The sequence below is a fragment of the Aquila chrysaetos genome, chromosome 8, assembly GCF_900496995.4.
Source record: "Aquila chrysaetos chrysaetos chromosome 8, bAquChr1.4, whole genome shotgun sequence".
Lineage (NCBI taxonomy): Eukaryota > Metazoa > Chordata > Aves > Accipitriformes > Accipitridae > Aquila > Aquila chrysaetos.
In genome coordinates this window covers 43,026,199-43,041,569 of record NC_044011.1, presented here as the reverse complement: position 1 = coordinate 43,041,569, position 15,371 = coordinate 43,026,199, and the positions used below count along the sequence as shown (strand labels likewise).

Genomic DNA, 15,371 nt, shown 5'->3' with positions numbered 1-15,371 from the left:
ACAGAATTCAGAAAACCCTGTACCTTGCTCAAACTGCTAGACAAATATGTCCTGGTGATTTGCAGCTTCAATAAGCAACTGCTTATTGCAGCAGCAATTCCACCTGGTAAAATGTATAAGCATTTCTGTTCCTGTATTTGAGCCCTGTCATCTGTTTGATTGCAGAGAAGATGCAGAGGCACCCAAGGCCCATCTTGTCAAGCCCAGTTCCTCTTCATCTGGTTCCAGGAGCTCACGCTCAGGTTCCTCCTCAACCAGGTCGACAGCCAACAGTGCCTCTCGCAGCCAACGGACTTTGTCAACGGAAGCTACTCCCCATCTAACTCCTCCCCAGTACAGCCAGAGGGAGACGGAAGGAAAAGAAATTGAGTCAAAGAAAGTCGACTATGCTAACCTGATGAAAATGGGAGCAACGCTGGTCATGGTGCCTGCCCAAAGCCGAGCGTTCCAGACCGTGTGACTGCTCACCAGCTGTCTGGAGACTCCTGCTGTCCAGAAACACTTCACGTACCACCAGCCACATAGGAATTGTTAGATTAGCTAGTTATCTTTCTGGTCAGCTTAATTTTAATCACTTGTGATTATTCACACCACAAGAAGCCCTCCCACTCAACTCTTTCTTACATCCTCCAGCACTGAGGTTCTGATACAGAATTTTTTTTTTTAAGAAAGATACCTTTGAGGGAAAAGGGAGCCTTCTTTTTAAATTATCTTTTTTGGAAGTGGAACACTGAGCATTTTAAAACTACAACAGCTAAGCGCTGTACAAATGAAATGAAGCCAAACCTCAGGATTTTTTAAAAGGGATCAACAGAGACATAAAGATGCATAATATTCCAGAGAGGTTTTGGGGGGAGGGAAAAGTGTCTTGTACTGGTTGCGGAGAACTTTCTCAAAGATGCATTGTCTTATCTGAAGATTTTGAGGGAGACTCTCTGCTGAGGGTAGTCTGATGTTGAACCTCAAAGGGAACTGACAGCCGCTTCATGTTTTCTGCATTCAGTCTTCTAGTGAAATACTTCTGAAGGCTGTAACTAAAGTGGAAATGAAAGGATCACTCAAAAAGGTCAAGAGATGCAGTATTAAGGCATGTGTCTGAACTAATCTCTGTACTAAAGACAAAGGACCCTTTAATGTCAAGGCAACAGAGGTGCTTTAACTGCCAGAATAAACTTAATGATGCACCCAGAGAGATACGGCCAGGAGCCTGACTCTGCTTTTATGGTCAGCACTGCAAAGCCGCAGTAACTCCACTGGGGTGGTATCTGTGGCAAATGAGCCTTAGTGTGATGAGAATTGGGCGCTGAATCCAGAAGGAAGGCAGTACCTCCAAAAGTGAGGGCCACTAATCTACCATAAAGCCTGGATGAAGCATTTGGAAGATATCTTTGTTATTGCCAGGTTGTGAATTCACCAGTTTTGGGGTGAGCCATGCTGTAGAAGCCTTATGGAGAGCTCTTCCCAAGACTGAACGAACAGCATTCTTGAGCTGACCTTCAGGCATCCAGGTAAGACTGAAGGATAGAGTGACAGAGCACATAGTGAGGAAAATACACCAGGGACAGGGAAACAAGCACAATGCTGCTTCCATTAGAAAATATTTGTGTGCGTTGTCCCATTTATACACCAAACGCTGGGCCACGTGCTATTGTTGAGGCTTAAACCTTAGCAAGACTCTTAAAAAACTGCAAGAATCATAAAAATATTTTATGTGATTAAATTAACCAGAATAAACATTTCCAAGGAATATAAAGTCTTACACTTCAAGTTGAAGGCCAACAGGAAACGATGGGAGGTAGGGACTCCAGAGGCTTCCTCTGGAAGCAGATGTTCACATAATTCTGTCATTTATATTTTCCTCTGAAGAACTTGGCTCTGACCACTACTACACACAAGACACTGAGCTTGTAGGTTCTAGATTCCTGTATTCCTGGACTGATGATTTTCTATTTAAAAAAATGAGGTGTGGTTTTTTTTTTCATTTGAGGGAGGGAAAGTTTTCTGCAATTTGTGGAATGAGTCTACAGGAGATGGATCAGCACAGAAGAACCACAGATCTGTAATTCTTTCACTCCAGGGACTGTAATTAATCTCTTTTTCTGACTGAGACCCAGAATGCTAGCTTCTTTGCTTGAGATATTAGACAATCTGAGCAAAGCCAAGCCCTGCTTGGCTACTTCCTTATGGGAAATAGTTTTCAAACTTGCCCTATACTATCTGAGAACTTCTCTTCCTAGGAGCAGTCACCCATTTTCATCACATGTACCAAAATGTCACTTGCTCGCTCTACCCCAGAGTCAACCAGAGTCAACCTATCTACCCTTGGCAGGACAAAGTACGGATCTGTTGTGCAGTTGAGTCACAGATTTAAACAAAAGACACATCTGGTATTAGGTGTTTGATAAGCTTCTACTTTTGTGACAGCTCCTGGTGTTGGATACCGTGTCATTTTACTTACACAGTTTCCCTGGATACTCCAGAGGCACATTCCTGGATCAGCTGTGTTTTGGTGGATTTGGTAGTGGCTGTCACTGTTGGGAAGCAGCAGCTCTAAGTGTCTGTGATTCCTCTGCAGTTGCTCTTTTCTGGGACCCCGAAGGCTTAGGCACTGCAAAGTGCTTACAAGGTACTCCAGAGCTGGGAAAGTCCCAAAGAGCATGAGCAGGACTGCTAAAGTAGTTTGTGGCTTTTTCTGTGGTTGCTTATTTAGCTTAATGTTACCTGTGTTGCATCTGAGGATACTTATTCTATGCATATAAAAACAGGAGCACTTTTCTCAGTAAAGAATACATGCCTGAGCAACCAGAAGCTTATTACCACAAAGTAAGGGTAACAATTCAAACAGTTGAGCTGGCTACAGTCCGAATACCAAATGCTGTAGGTTAGCTTTGAGTCACAGGCCAGACTTGCAATTAGCAAAGAGGAGGATGCTCTGTCTACAGCCTAGAAGCCACTTGCTGCCGGCTAGGAGAATTTGCCCAGCCTGCTCCTGGCAGTCTCTTTCCTGGAGGCCTTTGGGAATCGGCTGCAGGATAGATCAGCTGTGGCAGCCCTCTCCTGGTCTCCAACTCTCCTGGAGCAGAGAAGTCACTCCTTATCATATGAGCTATCTGTCTGATTGCATGGGATGAAAGGTATATGGACCTTGGGGAAAAGAAGTTAGTTGGAAGCAATTGCTGAAGCCTGGTGTGCGTGATTGTTCCGGGCTGTTCCTAGCCCTGTTGGGAAGCAGGCGGTACACATGCCCGCTATCCAGGCATGCCCGCTGTGTCAGAAAAAGCACCGTGGCCCTCTCCTGCCATGGAACAAAGGTGCAAAGATGCGTGGCCCTGGTTAAAAAATGTGGGCACTGTGGTGATTTAAAATCACTAAGTCTGAAACGCTGCGGTGCTTTTCAGACCACACATCAGTGATCTCGCAGGTGAACACAAAGTCAATTCTGCACTTCAGTTGCTAACACAAAGCCCAAAGGGAAAAGTTCATTACTCAAAGGAAATACAAGAAAGGGATCATTTCAAAGGTATTCTGTTTTCAAAGGGACATTTTCTGAGCTCCGGATGATAATATCAGGAGTTGCACAAGGGAAGCAAATGAACCATAAGCCAAACTCTGTTTTGTAAAATAGTGTACTTAAAGCATTTACTGTCATATACCAGTTATTACTAGTGTGATTAAATGCATACAATGTTATGTAGCTTTCTTTTGTTTCTCAGCAGCTTAACTAAGCTTACATCTCTTCTACCTGCTATAATTGGTGTACTTGTACTGTGTCTGAACAACTCAGAGGAAAGCAAATATTTATTATTGATTCCTTTGAATCAATGATTTCGTAATTTTTTTTTTTTTTTTGGTTGGTTGTTTTATAAATAAATGTGCTGCAGCTGAAGTGCTGCAGCTCAACTAAACTTGTACTAATGTTCCATCTTCTGTGGTATGATGTGTTACATGCTGTCAAGCTGAATCCAAGGAAAAGAAGTACGGAGTCAAAAATACCATTTTTATGACTACGTGCATATTTGTGTAGAAAGTGTGGGGAAGCTGGTCTTTTTCCTGGGTATTTTTTCAGTCTGAATTATGTGACATGGTATGAAATATGTGAAACCTTGGGTGTACTGAAGTAAAATGGCATTTTGACTTCCATGCAGCTATTTCACCTGAGATATTTTGGCTGAGGATGTAGATGCTTCAAGCTAGTATGGTAAATAGTGCCAGCACAGACACAGCACAGATAAAAAACTCCAGTGACACTGCACTCCCCCATCTGCGACCTTACTTCTGAACCAGCCGCTGAGTTTCAGTTAATCTCCAGAACTGGGTGTGAGATGACAATGAAACCTTGAAGAGCTGTGTTCAGACGGTTTAGATCTTCTCTGCAGATAAACATTTTTAACTAGCTAACAGGAATCTCCGGTCAGGGAGATGTAGGCGGAATTTAGTGTAACTAAACATAACTGTGGTTGATTTCTCTTGCAGTGCTTCAGCCTTCTTTCCCTGGGCGTGTTTTGCACAGAGGTCTCCCATCATCAGCCATCTTCTTTACTGAAATCTGGGAGTAAAAATTGCAACATAATTACACAGTATTTAAAACAAAACACAGTGACAACATAGTGGTCTCATAGGTGTGTCCTTCTGTCTATCCCTGATTCATGAGGAAATGCTATTTACTGGCTCCCTCCTGAGTTGATGACATCCAAAATCCTGATTAGGCGATACGCATTTTGAGAGGAATTGTGCAATTGCATACTTTTGTACAGTATCAGGAATCTTGGGTTATTTTTAACCTCGATCAGTTTGTACTGACACACTGAAGGAGGAGAGCTTGGTAGGAAAAGGACGGGACTGCCATGGAAATGCGTGATTTTCAAACTTCAACCGGGGCATGCAGATGCAAGTGTTGTATAAATAACAAACGCTTCTGTTGTGAATAGGAAGTGTGTCTTTGATACAATCTCCACTCTCTTCCCAATTCTGTTTTAAACACTTAAAGGAGAAGCAGTGCTTGATCTCTAATGGGAGATCTCTAAATTGGCTTCAAAAAATAATGTTGGAATTCATCATTTGAGAAAACTCCACACACAGTACTTGTCAGTGTCCAGCCTGCTGAGCCTTAATTTTTCTGATATACAGTAAATGAGCTACTTTTGTCCAGTATGTTAACAGCCTTAATTTCTAATGTAATGAGTCATTTGCAAAACTGCCCTCCTCCCTGCACTGACTCACTGTTGTTTTAGGCTGCCTTCACTTGCTATCAGTCTGTGGAGCAAAGTACGGTTGCACATCTAAATGTCACTGTTTAATTTCAAGGTGCAGGTAGTGCTATTCTTGGGTCCTACTGAAATTCTGCTCATGATTTAAAAAAACAAAATGCAAACACAATCCCTTGCTAACAGCATGGCTCCTGTGAGACTTGGCATGCAATGTATTCAGTGCAAGTTAGCACTGAATTCCTGAGAAGCATCTCCTGTGTAGCCTGGGAGCTGAGTGCTCCAGGAGCCCGTACTCTGGACAGGGTGGAGTGTGCTTTGCATGCCATACCTGGTCAGATACAGGGTGATGGTTCGTATTGACTGCCCTTATCTTTAAAGGCACAGGAGAGTGACAGCTAGCGCTCCATGATATGGAGCCTCTTTCCTTTTCCTGCTGCCCCTCCTGTCTCTAACCTTGTACACCCAAGTTCCAACTCCAAGCCCCTCCTGTCTCTAACCTTGTACACCCAAGTTCCAACTCCAAGCCCCTCCTGTCTCTAACCTTGTACACCCAAGTTCCAACTCCAAGCCCCTCCTGTCTCTAACCTTGTACACCCAATTTCCAACTCCAAACTACGCCTTCTGTTGTCACCCAAAGATTCCGGTTCAGGTTCCAGCCCTGTGCATGGCAGAGCAAGAATAGGAGCCACAAACTCTTGCTTGACACGAGTGACTTCCCGTGGGCCAGCAGACCCACCACATCAGTCACGGGAGCCTGGTGGTGTGTGGCGGTGAGAATCTGCATGTTAGTGGTCTGATAATGGGTTATCAGCTGCCAGCTGATCTGGGGTAACTGCATCATGTTCCCTAGTAGAGGTCACTCAAAATTGCTGTGAAAGAAAGAGGCGTTGACTCCTATCTGTCTCAGGGTGCAGGCTTGCACACAGCAAGGTATCAGAGGACAATCAGTCATTTGTTTGGGATAAGCCTGAAAGGAGAGATTTGTTAGTGCCCCCCCCCCCCCCCCCCCGAGTATTTGATTTTTAAACAGTCACCATAAGTCTTTTTGTCTAAGGCCAACCCTGTGGGCAGTGTTAAGAGCGCACCAGAAATGCTTTTTCACGCAGTTCTTACCCCTGATTATAGAAGTTCCTTTGCCCCTTTTCCCACTGTATAGGGTCACGGAGGCTGGCCAGGATACCAGTTTCGTGTAGCCCTCCTCCTAGCGACTCCCTCTGACTTTTCCGCTCAGCATTTTATGCCATGTAAACATTTGATGCAATTCACAGCGCTCCTGCTAGAGCCTGACCTTACGTGATTTATGACCTCTGATCAGCTTTCAGCCTAAGGCGCTGAGACCAGCTGAATGTTTGCGGTCGTCCATCTGCTCGCTTGATCCCCAAGGACGCTGAACAGCCCCGGTTTTCCACCGTTCAGAGCCTCCGTTTCCTTTCCACTGAAGTCAGTCGCGCTGAGAGCATGCAGCGAGCAGCGCTGACATACCAAGGGGTGTCACTTGGCGGCTTAGCACCGATTATGGACAAGAAAAATCTTAGGATGGATTAAAAAGTAGGGCTGGAGATGCTGTGGAGGCCGGATTCTGCTCTGTGGAGAAACCGATGTCACCTTAAAACAGCGCAGACAACATGGTTTCCTCTGCCTGGGTGAGAATGAGGGTGTGGGGAGAAATCGACCACTGCCTTTTGCCTTGTTGAACAGAACAGGGAGGATTAGAGCAGCAACACGCTGCTGGCATACCTTATCGTGCTCTGAGAGAGATTTACTGGCGCAAACGCTGTAGGAAGCACAAAAATGAGAAATGCCGTCATTCCTCTCGGGGCGGAGGGTGATCTCCCGCCCCCCCCCCCCCCCCCCGGTATGCTCCTTGCACCTCCAGCTTTCCGATCGGAAAGCGAAACGCTCGTTTCTGGCTGGATTCGATTAGCCCGCCGTTAATCCTGCCGTTAATTGTGTTTAATCCCACACGGTTGCGCGCAGCGGTACCCGAACAACGCTGCTCACAGCGTACGGGACCGCCACCGCAGGGACCGGCGTTCACGCCGCTCCCGGGGGCACGGAAGCGGCTCGCCCGCCGCGGGATGCCCACGGCGGGGCCGCGCTGGCGGCCCGGGGGACGATGAGGGAGGGGGCCGGGGCTGACGGCCGGGCTCCGCATGGCGCCGCCATTTTGTGACCCCCCCCCCCGTCCCCGCCCGGCTCCCCCTTCCCGCCGCCCGAGACCTCTATGCAAATCAACCCGCCATCCCCGCGTTCTGATTGGTCATTCCCACCCCAAGGCGCCTTCTCGCCCCTTCCCCCTCGCGCGCTGTCTATGCAAACGAGCCTCCGGCACCGCGTTGCGATTGGCTGCCGTTCGCCCCCTGGCGCTCTTTCTCTGCCCCCGCCCCCTCCTTCAGCCCACGCTACCCGGTGTCGTCACCCGCATGCGGCCGCTGGAGGGCTCTCATTGGCTCCCGCGCCCGCGAAGCTCCACCCCCCTCGTCCGTTGCGGGCGGGGGGCGAGCGTTGCGGAGCGGTAGGCGGTTGGGGTGGGGGAGAGGGGAAAGCGCATGAAGGTTCGAGAATACCGGCCGGCCGGCGGGCACGCCCCCTTCCTGTGCGCGTCACGAAGGGTGCGGGTTCCGGCTGACGGCCATTGGTGGGAAGGGTGGCGGAATACGCGAGGGGATTGGCTGGAGCGGAGAGAAGAGGCGGGCCCTTCTGGAAGGTTCTGAGGGGGTATATAAAGGCGGCGGGGCGGGCGCCGAGCGGTCTCATTGAGCAGCAGCCTTCGTCGAGCCGTTTCCCTTGTCCGCGTCTGGGCCTGTCCGCGCCGCTCAGGTAACGGGGCCTGCCGCCCTGGGAGGGGGGGAGAGGAGAGCCGTGGTGCGGCCTGAGGGTCTTCCGAGGTGCCCTTGTACGGGGAGTGGCCGTTGAGCTGCGGGGGATCGGGCTGGGTTGGGGGGGGGGGGGAGGATGGTGGAGGCCGTTTTGTCGCTGCGGCGGTGGGTTTTTGTCTTTCGATGTGGTGGCTCTGCAGAGCCTTGTGCGCTGCTGGCCCTTTTTCTCTAAAAATCTGACCTAACGGCGGTTTTTCTGATTTCCGTCCCTCTGCTTTCCTGAAGCGGCCGGGGGGGGGGGGGGGGAGGGAGAGAGAGAGACAGAGGAGACTTGTCGCCCATGTTATCTCCCGCCGGGAACGCCTGGGGATGTGTGTGGGAGGGGGGAGAGGTGGAGCAGTGTCCGTGGGGCGGCCGAGCATGCTGGGATTTGTAGTCCCGGGGGGGGGGGGGGGGGGGGGGGGGGGTGTGCGGCAAGGAGCGGGCTTACAGGACCGCCGTGTGGTGGCTGGGGGCCCGGGCTGGTGGGGTGGCGGGCGCTGCGTCTCCCCGATGGGTGCAGGGTGGGTTCTGTCGCAGCAGGGCTGGGGCTGTGCCAGGCCACATGGCCTGACAAGCTCGGCCCACGCGAAGCGGGGACTCCATTACCCAGCACCTAAGATGTCCGCCCCCGGCCACGTGATGGGAGCGGGGAGGTGCGTGATGGGAGATGGAGTCCCCGGCCGTGGGCTGTACCACGTGGTTGGGCTTCTCAAATGCGTTAACCGTATGCGCTAAAGAGCGGTTGCTGGTAAAACGGGGGATAACAGAGGCAGGGAGCATTGCAGTTGGAGCTCAATTTTATAGTTCAATTTTTCTTTTTTTTTTTTTTCTCAGGCAAGATGTCGAAGGGACCAGCTGTCGGAATTGATCTTGGCACCACCTATTCCTGTGTTGGTGTATTCCAACATGGGAAGGTGGAAATCATTGCCAATGACCAGGGTAACCGGACCACGCCAAGCTACGTTGCCTTCACAGATACGGAGAGGTTGATTGGCGATGCTGCAAAGAACCAAGTTGCAATGAATCCAACCAATACGGTTTTTGGTAAGGCTGCAAGATTACCATATTTCATGTACAGAAGCTTAGCGCGGTGATGGCAGATGTTCCCTGGTTATAAGAATTGCTGACTTGATAGGAGCGTTAAAGCTTCCTCTTGGAAATCAAAACTACTAATTTGTTTCTGGTCTGAATAATATAACTGTGTTACTAATAGTTCAGCTTTTATTATGTACTGGGAAGGCATGTGCCTTACAGTTAAGAAGTTTGCTTGCTGCAGGTTGTTCTTGGCAGTTAGCGTTAAACAGCCTTGACTAAGTGTCTGGGTTGAATCCTAGACAGCACTGTGGTTTATGGTACAGTAGCTGTAGCATTGCTGTGGTGGCTGTGAGGTGATAGGGGTGAGTTTGCGCATGTCCAAGCGGTGAAACAGTGGTGCCTGCAGCTGGGCAGGCAGTGATAATACCAGGCTACGTACAGTGTTCTAGGGCTTTGTGCATTGTTTTTTAGGAATAACTTAATGTTCTTTGTGAATGAACATATTTAATATGGCCAACTGTTTTTTCCAGATGCAAAGCGGTTGATTGGGCGTAGATTTGATGATTCTGTTGTCCAGTCTGATATGAAGCACTGGCCTTTCACTGTGGTGAATGATGCTGGTAGACCAAAAGTCCAGGTGGAGTACAAAGGCGAGACAAAGAGTTTCTACCCAGAAGAAATTTCTTCCATGGTTTTAACCAAAATGAAGGAAATTGCAGAAGCTTACCTTGGAAAGGTGAGGTTTAGGACTTAAGTGAAATGTAATGAATAATGCTGTAAGTGTGAGTAGTTAACATAAATAACTGACTTTTTTGCTTGCCTTTTTTTTTTGTAGACTGTTACTAATGCTGTGGTGACTGTACCAGCCTATTTCAATGACTCTCAGCGTCAGGCTACAAAAGACGCTGGAACCATTGCAGGGCTCAATGTACTGCGAATTATCAATGAGCCGACAGCTGCTGCGATAGCCTATGGTCTGGACAAAAAGGTATGCTATGGAGTGACTTGTCTCTGACGTCCAACTAGTAAACCTGCTAAACCAGCAGCAGAAAAAGAATTGCATTATGAAAATTGATATCTTCTTGCAGGTTGGTGCTGAAAGGAATGTTCTTATCTTCGACCTTGGAGGTGGCACCTTTGATGTGTCAATTCTGACCATTGAAGATGGCATCTTTGAGGTGAAATCCACTGCAGGTGACACTCACTTGGGTGGAGAAGACTTTGACAACCGCATGGTCAATCACTTCATTGCTGAATTCAAGCGCAAGCACAAGAAAGACATCAGCGAGAACAAGAGAGCAGTTCGTCGCCTCCGCACTGCTTGCGAGCGTGCAAAGCGTACTCTGTCTTCTAGCACGCAGGCCAGTATCGAAATTGATTCTCTCTATGAGGGTATTGACTTCTACACATCCATTACCAGAGCTCGCTTTGAAGAGCTGAATGCTGACCTGTTCCGTGGCACTCTGGATCCTGTGGAAAAGGCCCTGCGGGATGCCAAACTCGACAAATCGCAGATCCATGACATCGTGCTGGTTGGTGGGTCTACTCGTATCCCAAAGATTCAGAAACTGCTGCAGGACTTCTTCAATGGCAAAGAGCTGAACAAGAGCATCAATCCTGATGAAGCTGTGGCCTATGGTGCAGGTAATGACAAAAATTCACATCATCTGTGTGTGCTAAAACTGGGTGGTGTTCTTGGCAAACTCAGTGCTGTCTGAGCTGAAGTCTCAGAGCAGTACTGGTGTAGGCCCTAGGTGTTCCACCTCAATCCATAAAGCTTCTCAAAGCAGTTAGAAGCTTACTTTGACTTGCAATGATGAATCAGATTCCAAAGCCATTCGTAGTTTCCACCAGAAGTCTACTAATGATGGCCAAAACCTTCCTTGGATGTCTGAGCGAGCTGTGGGCTTAATTATAGTGTGCAGGATATCTGTTGCAGGGCTTCTAATGTTTTTTTTTTTTTTTCTCTTCCCCCCCAGCTGTTCAGGCTGCTATTCTGTCTGGAGACAAGTCTGAGAATGTACAGGATCTGCTGCTCTTGGATGTGACTCCTCTGTCTCTTGGCATTGAGACTGCTGGAGGTGTCATGACAGTCCTGATCAAGCGGAATACCACCATCCCCACCAAGCAGACGCAGACATTCACTACTTACTCTGACAACCAGCCTGGTGTGCTGATCCAGGTAGGCAAGCAACACTGGGGTGAGCTGATGATGTGCACTCACATAATTGTAAGACCCTGTCAACACTTCAGTTGTTGATAACTTGAAGTAAATCTTAGGCTAGAGGTGGTGTGTTCTCACAGTTGGTGAGGGATGCGAGTAAAGACCTGGTTGCAATGATGAAAGTGATTCCAAAGCCATTCGTAGTTTCCACCAGAAGTCGAAAGACTGGTGTTGGTCCAAGTACCTTCCTTGGATGTCTGAGCGACCATACCACTTCAGGATAATACCCCATTATGATTTAATAATGTGTATTCAAACTTTGGACTGACTTTACTGGTTTTTCTTACTAGGTATATGAAGGAGAACGTGCTATGACGAAGGACAACAACTTGCTGGGCAAGTTTGAGCTGACTGGTATTCCCCCTGCTCCCAGAGGTGTACCTCAGATTGAAGTAACCTTTGATATTGATGCCAATGGCATCCTGAATGTGTCTGCAGTGGATAAGAGCACTGGCAAGGAGAACAAGATCACAATAACAAATGACAAGGGTAAGGATCACGTGTTTCTGAGGGTGGGAGACTGGCTAGTTGTGTAAGTTCAGCTTGTCAAACTGCCTTCTCTGTATCAAGGCTTGGTTGTAATGTGTATGCATCTTGATTGACAGCCGTGAGCCTTGTTTTTAGTGCAGTAATCCATGAGTTTCTAAGGCGGCCCATGAAGTGGTTTAAGATGAGGGCACCTGATAGCTTATGGGCCTCTCTTGCTGCCTGCCTGCCCAAGCTAGCTTGAAGTGTAGAATTTGTAATGTGTGGGAGGTTGTAATCTGCCACTAAAAATGACTTGAGCAGAAAATGGTGATCTGTGAAATGCTGCCTTGTTCTGCAGGCCGGCTGAGCAAGGAAGACATTGAGCGGATGGTTCAGGAAGCAGAGAAATACAAAGCAGAAGATGAGAAGCAGCGTGATAAGGTGTCTTCCAAGAATTCCCTGGAGTCTTATGCATTCAACATGAAAGCTACTGTTGAAGATGAGAAGCTCCAGGGCAAGATCTCTGATGAGGACAAGCAGAAAATCCTGGACAAATGCAATGAAATCATCAACTGGCTGGACAAGAATCAGGTATGTCATACTCCATGTTTGGTCATGGTTTGCTTTTGGTATCTTGCTGAGCTACAACGAAAGCTACAGAGGGTGGAGGAGAGCTACTGGTTGCTGTGATGAAAGTGATTCCAAAGCCATTCGTAGTTTCCACCAGAAGTCGAAAGACTGATGTTGGTCCAAGTACCTTCCTTGGATGTCTGAGCGACCACAGCTTGCAAGCTTATAGCTTTCAGTCTGGCTAGCTTGCAGGTATGATCCTCTCTAACCTAAAATGAGGTCCTGTTGCTCCAGGAGCAATGTAAGCTGTAGGAGTGATCTGAGTGAGTCCTGTTGGAACTAGACCAAGCAGAAGTACTCTTGCATCTAGCCCAATGCAAGTCTGACTTGGTGGGGATGGCCTAAAAATAAGCCCAGACTCATGAAAAATGTGTAAGCCCGGTAGTGCTAGTTAACTTTTGGACTGTATCTGTTTAGTGAGAGCAGCAGGTACTGAGCTTTTGTCTTTTTTAGACGGCTGAGAAGGAGGAGTTTGAGCACCAGCAGAAAGAGCTGGAGAAGGTGTGCAACCCCATCATCACCAAGCTGTACCAGAGTGCAGGAGGAATGCCTGGTGGGATGCCTGGCGGATTCCCTGGTGGTGGAGCTCCTCCATCTGGTGGAGCTTCTTCTGGACCAACCATTGAGGAGGTGGACTAAAGACACTGGGCAATGCATTCCACTAGCAGTTAGTATTGGAGGACCCCCAGGTGGGGGTTAGATTTGAAGGACCCAAACCTGTAGGCACATCTGGGTGTATTTTGCCAGATAAAACTCCATAACTGAGCTGCTGTAAAAATAAAATTTTCTGGGCATTTTAAATACTTGAACATGTGCACAGGAGGGGAGATGAATACCATTGCACTTTACAGTACTGTAAACAAAGTGGAAATGCAATTCATGTCCTAAAGAATAAAAACTATTTAATGGGCATCACAATGTTTCTGTGTTTGCTTCTTTGTATGTCCTGACCACTGTACTAAAAGTCGGGGGGGGGGGGGGGGACACACGATGACGACACACCCTCGATGGTAGATCACACAATAGCTGGTGAGTGTGATTTTAAGAGTTCTTGCCTAGAGCTACAGTGGCTTTATCTTGTGTGGTTTCTTGGCCCCTCCCTTTAACTGAAGAGACCTTATTAAAAAAGGCAGCAAGCCTATGTTAAGGAAGTGGTAACTGAAGCTGAATGACCTCACCCTTTTCAAAAAGTCCAGTAGTGTTTTCAGAGAACTTGCAGATCTCATTACCATTGACCCACAGCAGAAAAGAGCATCTTTAAAATACCTAAAAATGGAAAGTGGATAATCATCCTTTGGTCCTTGAGGCATTTATCAGCTCAAGGGTCCTGTCTGTCCCCTCACCCTTGGGGAAGGTGACTTAAGGGGTAGCTCTTCATTCAGAGAGGTCCTTGCTGGGTGGGCATGTGGCTTTAGGCAGCCTCTTTCACAATAATAAGCAATGTAATTGCTTAGTATAAGTATTTTATTATGTATTAGTGTATATATAACATGTTACATACAGTACTAGCAGTACTGCTCCTAGTGAAGCCTGGTGGAGTGGAATGGCAATTTTCATTAAGTTGCAGCTCTTAGACCATGAAAATCACATTATTATATAGGGAGGTATTCAGAATAATCAGCAATTCAGGGCTGGTTGTTTTTTATCTGGCTGTTTCATGGCTTAAAATACTTTTCTCTCTTGCCTGAGTAACTTCTTTCTCAACATCAGAGAAGAATTGAGGGTTTGTTTTTTTTTTTTTTAATGGCAATGCTTAACCGAAGAGGAAGAATGCTCTAAGAGCTTAACACTCCTATTGCTGCCTCTGAAGCGCATGTTCCCTGGTTGGGTGGACTGATGTACAGGGCTGCCTGCCACAGCTCAGCTGCTGAAATGCTAACAGGAGGGGTGGAAAGGCTTTGTGAATCGTTAGCGGGTGTATTGGCGTTGTGTGGCAAGGTTTTGGTAGCGGCAGGGGGGGTGTTACAGGGGTGGCTTCTGTGAGAAGCTGCTGGAAGCTTCCCGTGTCCAACAGAGGCAATGCCAGCCGGCTCTAAAACGGACCCGCTGCCGGCCAAGGACGAGCCAATCGGCGATAGTGGTAGCGCCCCTGGGATAACATATTTAAGAAGGAAAAAAAGTTGCTGGGACGCAGTAACGGCAGCCACAGAGAGGAGTGAGAACACGTAAGAAAAACAACCCTGCGGACCCCCAGGTCAGTGCAGAAGGAGGGGGAGGAGGTGCCTGGAGCAGAGATTCCCCTGCAGCCCGTGGGGAAGACCGTGGTGAGGCAGGCTGTCCCCCTGCAGCCCAGGGAGGTCCACGGTGGAGCAGATCTCCACCTGCAGCCCAGGGAGGACCCCACGCCGGAGCTGGTGGGTGCCCAAAGGAGGCTGTGACCCCATGGGAACCCCACGCTGGAGCAGGTAGAGAATCCGGGAGTGAAGCTGTGCCCGGGAAAAAGAGAGGGGTGGAGGGAAGGTGTTTTGGGACTTGGTTTTATTTCTCATTACCCTACTCTGGTTGATTGGTAATAAATTGAGTTAATTTTCCCCAAGCTGAGTCTGTTTTGCCTGTGATGGTAATTGATGAGTGATCTGTCCTGTCCTTATCTCAACCCACGAGCCCTTTCTTATATTTTCTCTCCCCTGTCCAGCTGAGGAGGGGGAGTGATAGAGTGGCTTTGGTGGGCACCTGGCGTTCAGCCAGCGTCAGCATACTGCAGCAGGACAGCCCTGTTTACACACGGGTGTTTTGGATCCTTTTCTTTGGATCAGTGGAATGGTAAAAGGGAGACTGCCCCTGTGCTACCTCCACCCTGCAGGACATTTGGGAAAAAGAAAAAGAGTCTTGAGGCATAATCCAGTGTGTGAGCTGCAGGATCTTTTGTGCCACACCATTCATTATGTACGGCCTCTTACTTTCCTGCCCCTAGTACCAGCAGTGCTGCTCCCAGTGAAGCCTTGC

The 15,371-nt window shown here is 48.2% G+C and overlaps 2 protein-coding genes, 1 long non-coding RNA gene and 3 other non-coding genes across 9 annotated transcripts in view; 5 read left to right on the top strand and 1 right to left on the bottom strand.

The window, feature by feature from the left end:
- LOC115344321 (CXADR like membrane protein) overlaps positions 1-3,694 on the top strand; it is a 44,712-nt gene extending 41,018 nt beyond the window's left edge. The window contains exon 7 of the mRNA XM_030021399.1: positions 166-3,694. Within this exon, the coding sequence (XP_029877259.1) occupies positions 166-460 (295 nt within the window). The 3' untranslated portion in view covers positions 461-3,694. The remainder of the gene's footprint in view (positions 1-165) is intronic.
- A 344-nt stretch (positions 3,695-4,038) lies between these two features.
- Positions 4,039-7,784, bottom strand: LOC121233471. 4 transcript variants are annotated; one of them, XR_005932953.1, is made up of 3 exons: positions 7,614-7,722; positions 6,321-6,981; positions 4,039-4,546 (listed from the first exon to the last, which is right to left on the bottom strand). It is a non-coding gene; the product is annotated as an uncharacterized LOC121233471 (long non-coding RNA). The 4 variants fall into 4 exon arrangements; XR_005932951.1 differs by having other exon boundaries at positions 4,114-4,546; positions 6,496-6,981; positions 7,614-7,784; XR_005932952.1 differs by having other exon boundaries at positions 4,114-4,546; positions 6,496-6,981; positions 7,627-7,784.
- HSPA8 (heat shock protein family A (Hsp70) member 8) lies at positions 7,784-13,337 on the top strand. The gene is made up of 9 exons (XM_030021398.2): positions 7,784-8,027; positions 8,903-9,112; positions 9,634-9,839; positions 9,939-10,091; positions 10,192-10,747; positions 11,083-11,285; positions 11,618-11,816; positions 12,154-12,386; positions 12,879-13,337. The coding sequence occupies exons 2-9, from the start codon at positions 8,908-8,910 to the stop codon at positions 13,062-13,064; spliced, it is 1,941 nt and encodes a 646-aa protein (XP_029877258.1). The 5' UTR covers positions 7,784-8,027; positions 8,903-8,907; the 3' UTR covers positions 13,065-13,337.
- On the top strand, positions 10,912-11,002 carry LOC115345268. The gene has a single exon (XR_003924787.1). It is a non-coding gene; the product is annotated as a small nucleolar RNA SNORD14 (small nucleolar RNA).
- Positions 11,436-11,532, top strand: LOC115345271. The gene has a single exon (XR_003924789.1). It is a non-coding gene; the product is annotated as a small nucleolar RNA SNORD14 (small nucleolar RNA).
- Positions 12,477-12,573, top strand: LOC115345269. Its single transcript, XR_003924788.1, has one exon. It is a non-coding gene; the product is annotated as a small nucleolar RNA SNORD14 (small nucleolar RNA).
- Positions 13,338-15,371: the final 2,034 nt, after the last annotated feature.

Coding starts and splice junctions, on each gene's coding strand:
- HSPA8 (XM_030021398.2), top strand. CDS start 8,908: ATGTCGAAGGGACCAGCTGTCGGAATTGATCTTGGCACCACCTATTCC. Junction 11,286..11,617: donor AGCCTGGTGTGCTGATCCAG/GTAGGCAAGCAA, acceptor TTTTCTTACTAG/GTATATGAAGGAGAACGTGC. Junction 12,387..12,878: donor ACTGGCTGGACAAGAATCAG/GTATGTCATACT, acceptor TGTCTTTTTTAG/ACGGCTGAGAAGGAGGAGTT.